Consider the following 17,347-nt stretch of genomic DNA (forward strand, 5'->3'; position numbering starts at 1 on the left):
GTCAACTAGGGGAACAGAGGCATTCTCCCATACAACTTATTTGTCATCAAAGTCGTGGCGGGCGAGATTCTGAGGGTGCTGAGTCCACCCTAACGTGACGGTAGGGGGCGCTAGAGAGTTCACGGCCGCTCCTAGGCCCCACTCCCTCACAAGTGTGCAAGAGGGTCAAAGGGTGATTTTTCCAGAAATGTGATAAGCAATGGATATTTTTTTTTTTTTTAACTGACACTGACATCAGTCTCATGCTGAGATGCATTTTTTTTTTTTTGCTAGTGGTCAAAGAAATTGTAACAGAACCAAAGATCTCAATTCTTATACAAGAAGAGTGGTCCTAGTCAACACTGAGTTTTGAGCAGTCATGTCAAACAAGGAAAGTTGTGAGCTCAAGCTGCAGAGGTAAAGTTATAAACCAACAGAGATCCAGAAAGTCATTTTAACACAATCCCCTTTTTATATGTAACAAGGCAGAAGATAAGCAGTTAAAAGTAAGCAAGAATTACTGCAAAGAGAACAACACCACAAACAATCTTAAGTAAAAAGGGCACTGAGGAATAGCTGATAGAATCCTCTATACTTCTGGTTTTCATGGGCTTGATGATCCGTTCTTTCTGAGTCAGGATGGCTCTTCTGGCTCCATCCCACTTCCCTGGCCCTCTCAGGCGGTACTGGTACGGTGTGCATGGGCCAAAGAAAACCTCCATGGCTAGCTTAGGATCCGTGAGAAAGAGAGACAGTAAGTTGGGCTTGACCCCTGTCAGGCTGGCAATTTCATCCATGTATTGAACAAAATCAACTTGGATGGTGTGGCGTTGGCTCTTCACATACCTGCAAGGAGAGGGAGGTACAGGCATTCTTGAATGTGATCAGAGACATGCAGGTCAGGTAATGACACTTCTGAGGGGTACCACACTAGGTGGTTTTTGCCCCTCAATAATTATTCTCATTTTCATAGCTTGAGCCAAGGGAGAAAACTGGGTCACCATTTCAAAACTAATAAGCACATGGAACCACCCGGACAAAACAGCCATTACCAGAAGGAAATCTCTATGTCCAGCCAAATTCCTGAAGCACGTTTGCTCCTTAAAGAAAATGGAAATGAAACTTCCCAAACTTACACATTCTAACAACAACTCCACAATCCACAGCAATATCTTCGACTTATCTAGCCACATGCTCAGCCCATCTGAAGTGTCTGCACTCTCCTGCGGTTCCCCCTCCAAATACATAGCTCAGTAAGGTTCAGCTATATGGACATCCTGGTTATGTGCAGATGAGCGCGGTCTGTGGTGCTGCAAACACATCTGCAGTGCCACATACTGCACAATCCAGTGTTCTCCGCACTGCAAGGGTGCACTGCCCAAGCATGTGCTGCACTGTTTGTTGTTGGTTTTTTTTTTTTACCCCTGGATCTTGGTCGTGTTATCTGTAGGCCCCCTTCCTTTACATTGCTGGACTTCTGGTCCTTCTTGCCACTGGACCCTCCATCCACTGACAAAGTTCCTCCACTGGCTGCCTCCCCCTATTTGTGCCGTGCTGGCACTAAACTTGTCTTCTTGGCATGATCCTGGCCATCAATGCCTTCTTGCTTTGGGGCGCTAATCATTACCTTCTTGACCCTAACTGCACCTTACAGGTGCTATTTGTGGCCTCCAGCCTCCCACATAGCAATGCCCATGCCTTACAGACATACCCATGTCTTTTGACTCCCTGGAGGAACTGCAGAAAAAAAAAATGGCACAGTGCGTGCTCGGCCAGTGCACACTGCTGAAAAGTGGAACCAGGTCACCCAGAGCTGTGCTGCAGCTGCCAGCCAGGCTCTGCGTGGCTGATTCATTATGGCTGCAGCCCCAGGAGGCCCGCAGGATCCCAAGAAAGGCTGCTGGGACCAGCACAGTGTTGGCCCTAGCCTCCCCTACCCCACCCCACCTGGGGTAACTTGCTGTGTGCCAAAGCATACGTGGCACAGGTATTCCCTGGGGATGACGAGCTTGTTCTCCTTGTCCTCAGGGAACCAAACATCCACACATATCTGAACGTGCCTCTCAGGGCTTTTTTTCCCCCATCACTTATAACTATGGGAATATTTCCATGGCAAGGAGCCATGCAATGATCAACCCACCGCAGACCTGACCTCTACATAGCACAGCAGGAAAGATGCTTTATGGACCACACCTGAGGGCTGCAGCCCCGCTTACATAAACTGTTTCCGCCTCCACGCCCACTCTGAGGTTGCCAGAAAACAATAATGCTTATGCTGCAACCTCAGTCCTTCAGAATGGAGAGCCATGCTTAGCTTGCAAAAAACACTCTGAAATTATCATACAACAAACTGATCAAGCGAGGTGCCACTGTTGTCATGGACAAAAGAGCATACATACAGGGAGCTGAGAGACAACTTTCATTATGAGATTCCTTTCAGAGCATCTTATAAAGTATGCTATTGCTTATGAAAGCTCATGCCTCACTGAACCAGTTAGTGTGTAAGGTGCTATCCTGCCCTACTTTCTCTTAATTGCATTATGATTTCGTATTGAAATCCAGAGTTAATGGATGCTCTCTACTTTGAGTGACTGGTTTACATAAGTGGTTTCTACAACTGCCAATGGTTTTAGTTCAAGCAGCAGTTGCATGGGCCTTTAGCAGTGAAGTTTGTGGGTTGAAACCTGCTATTAATCCAGTCGAGCATAAGTTTAAATGTCAGGTGTGCATACCAGCAGGTGTGAGATGCTTAGGATGAGTTCCCCAAGCTTTGTGTAGGATGCTTGGAGGAGTGCATGAGATTCTGGCTCTGGTTATGTCTGGCCCACATAAAACTAATATGGATTTTTCTCCCCTTATCTCCAATGGTTTTAATCACAATTTGTGGGTATGGATGGGAATTTCATAGGTCAGTTTTCTAGGGATTTTTTTAATACATAATCTTGGTTTTTTGGGGTTTTTTTTTTTATAGTTCAAAGTCAAAGGCAACTAGAAATGGGAGAGCAACCCAGACCAAAAAAATTTTGCCAAATAAACTTTAAGACAGATAAAGCTGGAAGTATTTGATCCTGTAAACAAAGTCTGTTACATACTGTGGCTGTTTTAAAACATGATAAGCTCGGGAAATTCTTGGTCACCTGCTCAAACCTGGTGTGGTTTCCCCAGTTATGAGGTGTTATGACAGCATTGGCCTGAGGGTAGCAATGGTGCCCCCTTTTTGGCTGAACCAATCCTGCCCCTCACTCCAGCTCTTTAGCCTACTCCCTTTCACTATCTCTAGATGTATTTTTTTTTTATCATTTAGGGAAGATGTCTAGAGCCTTGGAGGGATCTTGGTTGTGCAATCTGTAGGCCCCCTTCCTTTCCTTTGCTGGATCTTTGGTCTTCCTTGCCACCAGACCTTCCATCCACTAACAAAGTTCCTCCACCAGCTGCCTCCTAATCACGATCTGCTTGGCCCTAACTGCACTGTAAGGGCTATAGTGGTGGCCTCCAGCCTCCCCTATAGCTATGCCCATGCCTTACAGGTCTTACTCTAATTTGGTTCATCTGGCTCAGGCATCAGGCCTCTCAGCCTCAGCCCCTTTGCTGTCTCTGCCCTCTGGGACTTTGACCTTTGAGGGGCTAAAACAGAAGGTGTTCCTCAGGCACCCCTTCCTGTGGCCTCCACACTGCCCCTGCAGCCACAACCTTCCTCCAGTACCTTAAATACAAAATACAAACATAAAGCCTTCAGTTCCTAATGCAAGTTTGTACCATCACACTCAGGTCTATATGCTCTGGAAACTCCTGTCTATGCTGCTAGCTTCCTTACAGCCCCTCCTGCAGACAGAAGCTCCACTCCATCCAGGGAACAGGGCCTAACTGACTGCACTGAAGCACTGCCAGGTCTTAAATATGAAATTATTGTATTGGAAGCTCAAAATTTTCATATTTGCTGAAAAACTATTGCACATGGAAAAATATGCAAAGAAGTATGCAAATGAGTCTTATTTATCTTCTATTGCTCACTATAATATGCCTGTGAGTCAGTGAAAACTGGGTTATTAAATTTGAAGTATCTTTTTAGTGGGGCAAGTAGTTACAAGAAAGTGCTGACAGCAAACCCAAAAAACTTTAGTTAAGGTATTTGTAAATGTGTTGGTTTTGTTGTTTAAAATTGAATGTTAAGGGAGTGTTAATGTGTAGTCTTTTGAAAAAGGGATGAGTGGGACCTTGAGGTATAAAAGAGACAGTTTGGTTGTGTTGGAAATCTTAAATTTGTTTTGTGATGGTATTTTGTAATAAAAACAAGCCCCCCCTCACCCCCAAAACTCACTTAAGGCTCTCTGAGAGTGACTTGGGTTTTGCATATGCTGTTGCCTCAAAAAATAATGTACATTTTGAGTACTTTTGCTATTATTGCTTGCATATCATATAAGGGTTGAAATTGGTGTACAAATATGATAATTATCATACATTTGGCAACACTGCTGCACTGGCTCAGGGCTTATTTCCCTCGGTTCCTCCCCTTTCCAGTCACATAGCCCCCCTAGCTTCCTTACTGAGCCCAGGTGTCCCCCCCTTGGCTCAATAAGCTGCCTACTCCTCTCTGCTGCCATTTACACAGCAGGGCTGCTTACTTAGTAGCTGGCTTAAAGGCAGCTGCTCCTATCAAAATGCAGCTCTAGCCTGCTGCTCTCCCTTCTTAAAGTAATAGGGGTGCTGGCCCCTGTTACAGGTGCCCACCAGTTACCCCTCATCACTGTTGGTTGGGCTTTATTCTTAGGTATCAGTGAACTCCATCCAGTGACCTCAGGATGGAGGACAAAGGAGTGAGTCTATAAGTCCCTAGCTCTTGCCTCCTTTAACTCTGAGGTTGGCTGGGGAATGAATCATCTCCCAGTTTAAATCAGTGTGAAACAAATCAGAAGCCCAGCCCAAGTACCCAGTGCTCCCAAGATGCTGTTCACAACTCTATGATCAGCCTGAAAGCTCTGTATCTCTTCCTCCAGGTCACAGAGCTTGGTGATTATGAGGGTTTGAAATGCAGTGAATGTAGGGTTGGTAATGGTTACTACAGGGGTACAGGGAAGCTGGAAGTGCACTAGGGGAAGAAGAAAAGAGGGTGAGCAGTCGTTTGCCCTGGAGCTTCCCTACATAGGAATTTTTTCTTATAAGGGTCCTTACCGTTTTGTCATTTCCTCTTTCTTCTGGGTAATATCAGCTATCATGTCACTCATAGACGGAAGTGAGTTTAGTCCTAGAAAGGAAAGCCCAGAGAGTGAGAAAGCCAAAGGGTGGGGGATCCTTTGTTAGCAAATTAGCCCATTCCCTGAGAAACCTGGGTATGAAGGATGGGGGCAGCTTCTGTGGGACATGAGAAGCAGTTTCTGGGAAAGCTGGGATGGTTGTATTGGCCCCAAGTCCTGGAAATCAGAGCTCCTAGAGTGCAGTGGACTCCCAACCCCTCTGAGGGACTGGAGCTTAGTGAGCTGGCCTCTGCCCCCATCCTTGCTGGCCTTCCCAACAGCTCCAGCACCACTTCAAGGAAAGTACTGCCTGTACCTTCTCTTCTCCCTCATCTGATCCTGGACTCAAGAACACTTCCCAGCTTCTGGATAGGCAGAGAAAAGGCCAAACAACCAGAGGAAGGGCTGTGGCTGCTCTAGTTTATCTGGGATTAAAACAGCACAAAGACAGAAGGAGAGAACAGCTGGCTCGGCACAACAGACTAAGATAGTGTGCAACTGCCACCCATATCCAGCAAGGCAACTTTCTAGTGCTGCCTGCAGTTTCAGACAGGCTTGTAGTCCAGAAACTCCTGTCCAGAAGCTGCTAGTCTATTCCTTGGGCACTGGCTCACGTACCCTTGAACACACGTGTGGCCCAACGACACTGGAGCTCCGAGATGGGCATGATGGCGCCTAGTGGCTGGACAAGGCCAATGAAAGCCAGTGTTGGTTTCTCCAGGTGAGGCGGAAAGACAAACTTATACAGAGAGATCTGGTTATCAACCACTTTGACACAGCTCTCAAGGAAAGGGAAGGAGAAGCTGTATCCTGTAGCAAAAACAACCACATCAATGTTGTCTTCTTTGGTACCATCTTCAAAGATAGCAGCAGTTTCAGTGAACTCGCTCACGTTTGGTTTCACTAGCACTCTGCCAGAGATGATGCGGTTTGGCAGGTCATCATTGACAGTTGGATGCTGGCTGAGAATCCTGTACAGCAAAGAGAAAGCATGTAAGAATCAGTAGTGGCATGCTTCTGAAAGCCTATGGGGGAAGGATCTGTATGACTATTAGGTATCTTTGGGCCTTTGTTCACTACCATTTGCTGTAGAATAGCTGTAGTTAGGCTGAGGTAGAATGGCTGCCTGGATGTTGAATGATTGCTGTAGCTCAAGCAGCATAAAAGCGGCCTGAAAAGTGTCAGAAACTGTTGCCTGAGGGCACCCCTGGACAAAAGACATTTCCTCTCTGCTATTCTTTGCCTTCTGAGAACGACAGTGTATAAGTCCTAAAGGCTACACACTTTTAAGTAACCATCTTATCCCTGCCCTAGGAACTGCCTTGGGCCTGGAGACAGTACCGTGGCAAGAAAGTTTGGCACCTGGGGCAAAGCCCACAGCAACAGCCTGTCCTCACCCCATGCACAGATCCAGGGAGCACACATACCCCCATGCTTGTCTGGGAGTGCACACAGTGGCAAAAGCCACCCTCCCCCTGTCCCTACACCTCTCCAAATGAGCCACTTGCAGCTCTGTCCTATGTTCTGCCCTGGCTAGGCAGTGCCTGTTGACACCCCTTCACTTCAGCACCTGGGGCCGTTGCCCCACTTGCTCCTCCCTGGCCTTCTTGCTACAGCACTGCCTGGAGATGGATAACAAGAGTCAGAGGACTGAAGTAGGAAAAGATCTTTTATATCTACCAATTTGCCTTCCAGCCCCAACAAGCACAGGAAAATGCCCGATTTGTGTGAAGGTACCTGTGTGTAGGCTGTAGACCATAGTGTGAATGACTGAATCTGGCATTTAATCTCTGTTCTGCCCATTTGTTAACCATGGATGTGGTCAAGAATTCCTTGAGGACAGCATTCAGACGGCTACTGAGCACGATATCCATTGGGTAGCCTTCATCTCCAACACGATTTAATATCCATGCTCCCCTCCTGGTGCTGAGGAAAACCTAAAAGAGGAAGAACAATGTTGTCACAAATCCACAGGCCTTCAGGACTTCACAGCTATCTCTGTGCCTCACACCTTGGCCACTTGGTCCCCCAAGGCCTCACTAGGGATTGCTGTTATCATGACTGATGATCCCTACTAAGGTAATAAGTGTAGGCTCTAGCTGGATTAGAGACCTGCTGTGCTGGCCTGCTGCAAACAGATGGTGGCGGGGACTCTCATTCCTCCTCCAAGATCCTTAGGGTCTAGCTGGACCAGCTTAATACTGTCCTGCACCAAATACCTTTGTGCTTTCATTAACTTTTTCTTTGGGAAACAGCCCCTACCGTCCAGCATTTCCTGACCACTGTCAGCACAGATACCCTTCCACATAAGCAAGTGAGAAATCTTCAACTGTTAGCTGTGGAGAGTCTAGGCCCATATTTACATTTAGGGGCAGATCCAGAGGGGGTGCAGGGGCACAGTTGCACTCCTCTTTTGGACTGGAGTGTACCATGGGAGTCTCCAGGGACTTTTAAGTCCCTAAAGCAAGTGAAAATCCTCTTGTCCCTTCCCCTTCATGCACAGAGGCATGTTCCCTCCCTTTCCCTGCCTCCATCATCTGCCACATATGCTTTCCCTGCTGTCCCTGGGGTGGGGGAAGCTCCAGAATCACTGCTGTGTGTGGCTGGGCTCAGCTGGGGACAGGGACAATAGCAACAGCATAGAGAGGGAATAATTTCTCCCTCCCTGCCTGGTGGCCTGGGAGAAGACATGGGGAAATCCTGGCTCTGCCCCTTTCTATATTGCTTGAAGCGATCTTGAGAATTTCACCAAGAAGCCTCCCCCACCCACCCACTCTTGCTCCTCATGTTAAGCACAGCAATAAGGTGATGAAGCCTCTCCGGAGGTGCTGCCCACTGCCATCCTTAAGTGCTCTGTCTCCACTGCATTCAAGAGCAGCACTGGGGAATACCCTGAGGATGGCTTCATGCCTGGGCTTGGTACGTGCACAACAGGAGCAGGTAAATGAGGCTGTGCTATCAAGAGGGCTGTGGAAGCTATCCAATGTCTCACACCCAGTGAAGCAGTTCAGATCCCATTCAGCAAATAGCTAAGGTGGAATCATCACCATAATCAGAGCACTAGGATGTTGTAGGCTTACTGTAATGCTCTAGTCATCCTTTACTATCCAGCTCCCATGATCCCTCAGTGTCTCTACAAATGCAGCAATGCAGACAGAAGAAAAAGCCCTGGACAAACTGTCCCCCCTGTAAAATTAATTATTATGTGCTCATCAATTCAAGTCCAGCTGTGTTGCTGGGGTCTGACTCCTGAAGTGCAAGGGACAAGTCTATTGCAGTACCATTAGGTCCCTACATAATGGGGCAGGCTGCTGTGGATACTCTAGGCCAATGGTGCTGAACCTTCTAGCCCTATGGGCTAGATGAGCAGTGCAGGGCTAATGCATCCCATGTGTGGGGTCAGCACAATCTGCTGATGCAATCCAACCACAGGATGACACAATCTAGCATACAGAGCCATATCATCTGACCCACAGGGCTCCCTTCAGGTCTGAAAATTTGCCAGCAGGGGAGCGGCAATTAATACTACCACTGCTCCCTGCCACCAAATTTCTGGACCCATGGAAAGACTCACAGGCCAACTGGCATGGCTTACAGGCTGGATTTTGCCTGCAGGCCAGATGTTGAGGACCACTGCACTAGGCAGATGTATGAACAATGTCCATCCCTTGAACACCTGGTTCAGCTCCCTCCAGCATCTTGGACAATAATTCTACTCACTCAGCCACTAGACTAGACTGAGCACTGAAGAACTTCTAGCCTCTAGAAAAGAAGTGTCAGATGCTGATGCCACCTGCTGTACAATTAGCCAGGGTATTTGGTATCATTGGGCACCTGTACACGTGCTCCGATGCATTATAAATCAGAATTCATCAGAGCAGACTCTATTAGTCGAGTCTATTAGAGCGTTCTAATCAAAACAGTCCAGCATGCTGCAGTGTCTCATGTATTCAGGACCCTCGTGTTTCAAAATGGCAGTGGGGGCTTTTTAACTAAAGCTAATTGAACGAGCTTTAGTTAAAGTGACCCTGCTGCCATTTTAAAATGCAGGATGCTGAATACATGAGACACTGTGGGCATTTTAATTAGATCAGCTCTTGGTAGCTGCTCTCACTAAAAGACCCCTCCCCCCTCACCACAAAGCACTTGTAAAAAACACCCATTCTGGCCTCTACCGTCCCCTGATATGCGACCAACAGGTGTATGTCACCTGGGGGCTGTATCTGACCCAAAGGATTGTGGTTACTTAAATCAGGAGAACCCCTGAAATTCAGGCTAGCAAGGTCAGAAGGAGCTGGCTTGTTAAAACTTCCAGGAGGAATCCTGGACTTGTCATTATCCTTAGCAAAACTAATCTTTGCCCCCCACTAGTTACTGAGGCACCTGTTCATGTGCAACCTCCTTTACCTTATATCTGTTCAAATGCTACCAGTTCAGAATGGGAGCATTTTGCATCCACTTTATCACAGAGCTCAGGACAATCGGGCCTGGAGAGATTAAGTGACTTGCCTAACAAAAATCAGTGGTAGAGCCAGCCACAGAAACTGTGGGCCTGACCCTCTTCTGGGGCTTCTACCAGTATAGTGGCAAGTACAGCTGTTGAAGAGAAGAGCCATGAACCTTGGCACTCTCCTCATTGAAAAGGTTTTCCCAGCAAGTGTCACGGGAAAGCTGCCCTCCTATCAGGATGAAATTTGAGCTGATAAAAGACAACATATTGAATGAAGCGTTTCCTTGGCTCACTAACGTATTCCTGACTTGTAAAATCAGGTTTAGGCTGCTGTCTTTAGCAGAGGGGCTCTGGCTATCTGAAACACCTGAGCGGAATAAACTGGGTAGAAGAACTATTTAAGCAAAATGACAATGTTGGCAAAAAACCAAAAGCACATGGGTATAATTTGTCCATAAATAAGCCTAAACTGATCTTAGTAAATGGGTGCTAACCATACGTGTTCTAGAACAGCCTCACAATAGGAGCAGTGTGGACAAAAACGATGATTGCTTTAAGTTGGATCTTGGTAAGTTTATGACAGGGATTCTGTGACTTGGCTGCCTGCGAGACCAGCAGGTTGAACCTGGTGACCTAGAAGGTCCCTGCCAGTCCTTGGAACATCTCACAGCAAATATTACAGAAAGAAGAGGGAACTTATGAGACCTGCTGGCTCTCCCATGCATCGCATTACTCCTAGAAACCCTGATGATCTGGGCTGCACTGGGGAACTCCCTGGTACCAAAATGCTTGAGGTAAGGCTGCTGGGCCTGATGTGAGAGAACTCTTGGCACTGATGATCTTGTTTTCTTTGTTATATTTGTCCACTTTTTATTAATTCAGCCCCTAGTTCTAGTGCTTGCCTTTGTATTTATTTCCTCAGCAATTTCTTCCTCTTTTGCACCAATATTGAAGTCACTGCTGTTTCCCAGACAGAAATTCCTGGCATCTTTTTAAACACTGCTGTGATTCCTTTCTTGGCAAAATGTTTTTCCAGCCACCCTCAGGTTCATGCCTGGCTATGATGTGGCTGCTTGGGGATGAAATTTTGGGTTCTTCCCACAAGGCACTGCAAAGCACTGGAGACTAAAGGATAGGACAACTGATACAAGATTATGACATGCCACTCATTTGTCTTTGGCACACCAATGCTGGCCAGTGCATTATGGACATGATCCAGAGTCGATATGAATCTGTTATAGACCCCACTGTTAAGGCTGACTCTTTTGTTCATGATGTAGTGACTCATAATTATAGCTCTGGAGGTCACAGGTTCCAGGACTGAAGACCTAAGTGGGACAGGTTGAGCCACATCCCACATGAAAACAGCCAGTCCCACCCAATCCCAAACCTACCTGGATGCTAAGTTTGGAGGTTTGTAATTATTTGCAATTAAAATGAGTTATGGTGACATCAGACCTTTGTTCATTGGCCTTCCATCATAAATTGGGGCCACCAAAAATTTCTGCTCCTAGCTACATCACTACATCTATCCCTCATGTTGGCCAAGACGGTGGTGGTCAGCATTACAGGACTAACAATATAAAGCAATTCCTTATTCCTTTTGCACCCTTGCTCTAAGAAATGAAGATCATCCCATACCCTTCTGTACCTATTCTGATAAACCATGAGTGTCACTGAGCTTGCAGGTTTCCTCTGCTTTCAAGGCCATGTTGAAAGCTCTTTGGAGTTGACAAAATACCTTTCAACCTATGAACTTCACTTCATCAATTTACTGGATACAAAAAAATCACAGACTAAATATAGACATTGCATTTATGACACATTATAACAGGGCCGTCCAACCTTTTTGAATGTGGGGCCAGATCATGAACTTTTCATCACCCAGCGGGCCAACGAGCCATATTCAAAGACCTCATAGGAAGCAGTATCACATCACCCCCCCAAAAACGAAAGTACAGTGTTTACTTTCGTTTCCTGTCGCAGCACCTTGGGCCTCAAAAAACAACTTGGAGGTCCACATGGTGGCCAGCAGGCCGTATGCTGGACAAGCCTGCATTATAACCTGCCTAACATCTGGCTCCCAAGGTAAACCATCCGCTTTTTACCAGTTATTCTCATTCCCCCTCCCCACTCCTGTCTCTCATCCTTTAACTACAGCTACATTCATTCCCTCTTTCCCCACAACTGTTTCTCACCTACTGACCACCTCAATTTACATTTTAACTGACTGGCTTTCTTGCATATATACTGGCCTCTGGCTGCTTTACCACTCCATCCAGGAAGAGCACAGACCATCTGCAGATGCTTCCTTAGCCTGACGAAGGGTGTTTGTGCCTGAAAGCTTGCTAAGAAGAATATTTACAACTATTTGAGTTGATCTAATAAAAGATACCGGCTTTACCCAAAGAACCTTGTCTGCCTATGTCCTTAGACCAACACAACTACAACCTACACCCCTGAAACTTTTGAGTCCATAGGAATCCTTGCCTCCACATTGGATGGTTGGATAAGGCCCTTGGTCAGGGTGTTCCTAGTGCTTTCATACTGGTTGATTCTTCTCCCTTTACTCCAAGTCCCAAAACTGGGAGGTATGTAGTGCATGCTGCCTGTGAATGAAAGTGCCATCACTCTAGAACCCAACCTGTTTGGCTGTGTAACTGATCTCCACGGCCAGGTCACCTCCTGAATTCCCAATGCCAATCACAATGACTTTCTTATCTGAGAACTCTTGGGGGTTCTTATATTCCCGGCTGTGCAAGTAACGACCTCTGAACTTTTCAATCCCTGCAGGGAGAGAGCAGAGCAGCTTTAGTTTCTGGAGAGGGGTGTTGGACAAAGAAAGCTCAGTTCACTCAGTCATTTGCCTCCTGTGGGTTCAGGAGTGCTGCACAAAGGTTAATGGGTATCTACTCTGTTCAGAAGATACCATCAAAGGCAATATCCAGATGTGCAGGGGTGCACACTTGTAGTGGCAAAAAATAGTAGCAGCACAAGGCTGTGCTGCTACTTTTTGCTGCAGCACACACCCCTGCATGTGTACTTTCATGATGGACATGCTGTCCCACCTGGGGTAAACTGCCCTTGCCTGTCTTCTGGCTCCTGGCATGATGGAGAGTCAGGGCACAACTGCAGGAGTGGAGACACTGGCCAGCAGCCAGAACACCTCTCTGGAGGCTTAAGCCTCTGTGTGTTCTGGTGCACGGACCTGTCACGTGTGCCGCACTGCTGCCTTTCTCGGAAACTTTTTTGGCTACTGGGATTTCCTGGTAGCAAATTTTGGCCCCATGCTGCAAATTTGCAGTACAGGCACATTTTAACATTCCCTGTGTGTGGTCTGTGGCACTGCAAAGAGGTTTACAGCACCACAAGCTGCACATAGCTGCATGTGGCCAAAGAAGGAATGTGTGAGAGTTGGGGAAGGTGGGGGGAAACGAGGAATGTTGCCTTAGCTAGGACCAGAACTTACAGAGCACAAAGGAGTTGGAATGGGATATGAGACAGACACACAGACAGACAGACAGGAGTCTCAGCTAAGTTTTCAGAATGTTCTTTCCCTAGTGCACATCACAGACTGGCCTGCTGCCAGGGCAAAGTGGGATCACAGTGAGGAAGAGATCTGGGCCTGGTGAAGGAGAAAGGTTCTTACAAATGTCAAAGATATTGGTCAAGAGGCTTGCAAGGCTCCACAGGGCCCAGCCACAGCTGGAAGGCAGGAAAGTATGTGGTACCCAAGGGCCCTCTGAAGTGGAGGAGGGTGGTATCTTCATCAGCTGAGAGCAGTTACATAGCCAGACTGCTCAGCAATTGTGGCATCCACTCCTCTTGAACCTTACCAGCACGGTATTGCCTTTGTCTCCCCTGGCATCTGAAGCAAGCTCAGAGTTGTGGCTGGGCTTCCTTTGTATTATACTATTGCTTTTCAGTGGATTAAACAGGCTGCTCTTCCTCCCTTAGTGCAGGAACACCTATGGCATATGTAAAGCACCAGGTGGCAGGTAGTACCCATTACCACAGCTGAGTGAGGACAGTAACTAGAAGAGTTCTGGGATATTTCTGGGATGTCCCAGGAACAATCCCAGCCTCTAACACCCAGGACGATGTACGCGTCCCTTCCCCACTTTGTATGGCATACCTGGGAAGGTGTGTAGTGGCAGATGGGCAAAAGTGTGGTGACCAGAGCAAACCAAGATCCCGTCAAAGATGGATGACTCCTGCTTCCCATCTGTCTCCGTGACAACATCCCACTGTCCTGTTGCAGAGAAATCTGGACGTCTTGTCACATGGCACACACTGGTCTGAACAAAAAGTTAGTCAAGGAGGTGGCAATATGCATTTCATCAGTTCCTTTGGAAATAAACCCTAAAACACAACCTGTAGGATCTTTCACTGCTTCACAAGGGAGTGACATGTTTCAATAGCAGTATTCTTCCATACAGACCAGGCTCACCGAATCACTCACCTATGTGCTTGGTCACACACAGGCAGGCACAGCATTCCTTCCCATCCTGACCCACAGGCTCCCACACCCCTCATCGTGCTAGCTCTCCTCTCACCTTGAAATGGATATAGTTCAGAAGGTCAAAGTGCTTGGCGTACATGCGGAAATACTCCATGATTTTTAAGTTGTGCATATAGTTGGGGAAATCATCTGGGATGGGGAAGTCACTGAAGCACATCATCTCCTTGGATGTGTTGATGATGACTGATTTGTAGATACTTGCCCTGCCCTCTTCAGGATCTTCCTGTAGGGAATGGGGAAAACAGGACATATAACCTCTAGAAAGTGAGGCTCTAGAAATACGAGTGGCATAAAGTGTTGAGGTGATCTCTAGTGATAAAGCTGACTCCAAGACAGCTTCCTTGTTCTTCAGAAGCAAACATTTAGGTTCTAACACCTTTCACTTCCAGCACTTCTCCACTCCCATGACACTCTTATTTCCTATGATCTTCTCTGGGCAGGGACTTTGTTTTATGCCTGGACACACAATAGTGCTGCAGAAATAATAATATCATTAGACACTTAGATTGCAAGCTCTGAGGGGCAGACAGCCCTATTCCTCTGCGTTTGTACTGTACCTAGTACCCTGCAACTCTGGGTTATGAGGGAGGCTTCTGAGTTTCACCTCCAAAGGAATAATATTTAAAGCATTCAAAGTCATGATAAACTCAACCTTACCTCAAACCTCCATAGCCCTCCAATGTCATTAGTCCTCTCAAAGCAGACAGGCTCCATCCCCTCATCCAAACAGGATTTGATGGCGCACAGTCCGCTCGACCCACCTCCTATGATTGCAACTCTCTTCTTTGCCATGGTCAGCTGTCTTGGAAGGAAGAGGCAGGAGTCCTGCAAGGGTCCTCTGGGGACATACCAAGAGAAAAACCTTGGCAATATAAACTGTAGCGTTCCCTCTGGACTGATCCCTCCACTTCTCCATTAAGGAACCCATCCAGTAAGTGAACCTCTTTCAGAAGCTGCTTTGCTGTTTGAACAACCTGTGGAGCCCCTTGGCAGAAGATCAGCCTAAACAATGCAGCCACTGGCTGGCTCTTTGATCAAGAATGGTCAGAGGATACGATGTAATTTCTGGTAAATTTGGGGTTATTTCCTCCCCTTTTATACACTAAGAAAAAAAGCAGCTATGCTTCAGCACATGCAGAGACACGCTCAGCTTATTAGAAAAACTGTCTTTGGCAAAATTAACTACAGATGAATAACCATGTTCATAATACACTATGCCTTCCAATAAAAAAACCACAGGAATCATGTTACAGGAGGAGAGGTAAAAATCTCTATACATCTTGTCTAGCACATTCTTAATGCAAGTCTCTATGTAAGATGTCCAATCTCCCTCTGAAGCTTGATTGAATATAAAAAGTGAATAGGCTGAGGTAAGGAATATGATACTAAGAGATTAAACACCACGAGGAAAAAGATTTATTTACAGCAAATAGGTATTACTGAAGAAGAAACAAACAAGTTTAACTATAAAGGACATGTTCCCTGGCTGTGAGAAATGCAACACTCTGGAACAAAGAAATGGATAGAAATCTCTCTCAAACCAGGACTGAGGGATGCAATTAAAGAAATACAGTAGTAATGCATAGGGGGTGCCCGGGGGTACACATGCACTCCCTGAGAGCACTGGTGCACCCCCTGACAGGCCACACTCCACTCTTAGGTGCCAGGCAGGAGCACGAGTGCCCCCCTGCGAGCACTGAGGCCGCTTACCAGTTGGCAAGATTGGCCATGGCGGGAGCCCCTCCGGTCGCTGACTGATTGCTGGGAGGGGAAAGAGGGAGACACCACACAGGGATAGGATTTGGAGCATGCTGTGCACCTGCCACCTTAGAATCTAGCCTCTTGCAGGTGTCAACACTAGCAGAGCACTGAAATTGCTGGTAACTTCTGAAACTCTTGGTCATGCTGTAAAACACCCAATATGCTGACAGACCAGTGCTAGGGTTTTACTGTCCCTTGGTGCAGTCCCTGGAAATTCCTTTCCTAGATTTCTAATCTAACACTAGTAAACTGTGCCACAAAACATTTCATGCGAGACCCCCACCTTCAAGTCAGTCCAACCCAAGATACTACCAGAGTCTTACTCTCAAAAGTAGTCTTTGCTTCAGGGGCTCAGTGGCAGAGTGCCTTTTGGGGGTGCTCACTACTTGAGGGCTTTCACTGGCTCTGATGGGAGCCTGCTTTGAAAGAGCAGCAGGGGAAACGTCCCTCAGGAACTATTTTAAGGGGGAAGGTGTGTGGCAGGGCACTGTGGGTGGCCTGCCATTTGCAAGGCTTGGGCTGCGGTGTAGGGCAGGAACAGAGCTGCAGGTAGCCCTGGCATTGGGGCAAGAAATGGGCAGCCTCCTGCCTTAATTAACAACATAATTAATTACAACAAGGCATGGCAGGTGGGGAAACCAGCACTGTGGCTGGTTGGGGAGTTCCCAATTTGCCACAGGCTCATTCTGTTCCCACTGTCCATTAGTAATTCTCCATACTCACAAAAGGAAAAACTGTTTACCCATTACTAAGCAGAGCATTAGCTCAGTCTCTGTTCATTGCTAACCCAGGGTTAGCAGAGTTTAAAGTCCTTGAGGACATAGATATTGCCAGACATTCATTAGGTTAACTCTTGTGTTCCTGTTAGTTTATGGTACATGGACAAAGCTGTCATTTTAATTGGAGGAGTTGGGCTAAATTTTGAGGAAGGAGATGCTAGATGTTTTGTGGGTCAAAGATGGAGGGATGCTGCTTATGGCAGGCGTAATAGTAGAAGCAGGACCAATATCCACAATCAAAAATAGCACAAGAAGCCTCATCTGCTTTGTGCAGTTCATAGGCCCAGCTCTGAAACGTGGTCTGCATTGTAATTTGTTCCCTCTCAGGATCAGGCCTGAGAGACTGGAGGCAGAGTGGGTTTTTTGCTGAGGAATGTGCCCCCACAGGTAGTTGGGTTTTGTTGTCTTTGATAGATTCTGGTGTGCAGTTTGTGGGGGTACTGGAAGTACTTGGTAGGTTTTGTGTTTTGAGCTTTAGGAAGCTGGTGATGAGGTTAGGTGCTTGTTTGAATGTACAAACCACTTTTCAGAGATGGGCCTACGAACTGCACTTCATCAGCCTCCCAGGTAGTAGGTACAGAAACTCATGGACTCAATATAGACACTGACAATGGAGTTCTGGCAC

The 17,347-nt window shown here is 46.9% G+C and overlaps 1 protein-coding gene across 5 annotated transcripts in view; it reads right to left on the reverse strand.

Moving 5' to 3' along the window:
• Window positions 1–269: 269 nt before the first annotated feature.
• Window positions 270–17,347, reverse strand: part of LOC109307093 (dimethylaniline monooxygenase [N-oxide-forming] 5-like) — a 40,963-nt gene continuing 23,885 nt past the window's right edge. For 2 of the 5 annotated variants that reach the window (XM_019530758.1, XM_019530760.1), the window contains exons 2-9: window positions 14,840–15,018; window positions 14,217–14,405; window positions 13,796–13,958; window positions 12,305–12,447; window positions 6,948–7,147; window positions 5,829–6,181; window positions 5,149–5,221; window positions 270–825 (exon numbers count right to left, since the gene is read on the reverse strand). In XM_019530758.1, the coding sequence (XP_019386303.1) occupies window positions 480–825; window positions 5,149–5,221; window positions 5,829–6,181; window positions 6,948–7,147; window positions 12,305–12,447; window positions 13,796–13,958; window positions 14,217–14,405; window positions 14,840–15,018 (1,646 nt within the window). In that variant the 3' untranslated portion in view covers window positions 270–479. The remainder of the gene's footprint in view (window positions 826–5,148; window positions 5,222–5,828; window positions 6,182–6,947; window positions 7,148–12,304; window positions 12,448–13,795; window positions 13,959–14,216; window positions 14,406–14,839; window positions 15,019–17,347) is intronic. The other 3 variants (XM_019530763.1, XM_019530761.1, XM_019530759.1) reach the window with 3 other exon arrangements.

This window comes from Crocodylus porosus, unplaced genomic scaffold, assembly GCF_001723895.1.
Source record: "Crocodylus porosus isolate Cpor-Errol unplaced genomic scaffold, CroPor_comp1, whole genome shotgun sequence".
Lineage (NCBI taxonomy): Eukaryota > Metazoa > Chordata > Crocodylia > Crocodylidae > Crocodylus > Crocodylus porosus.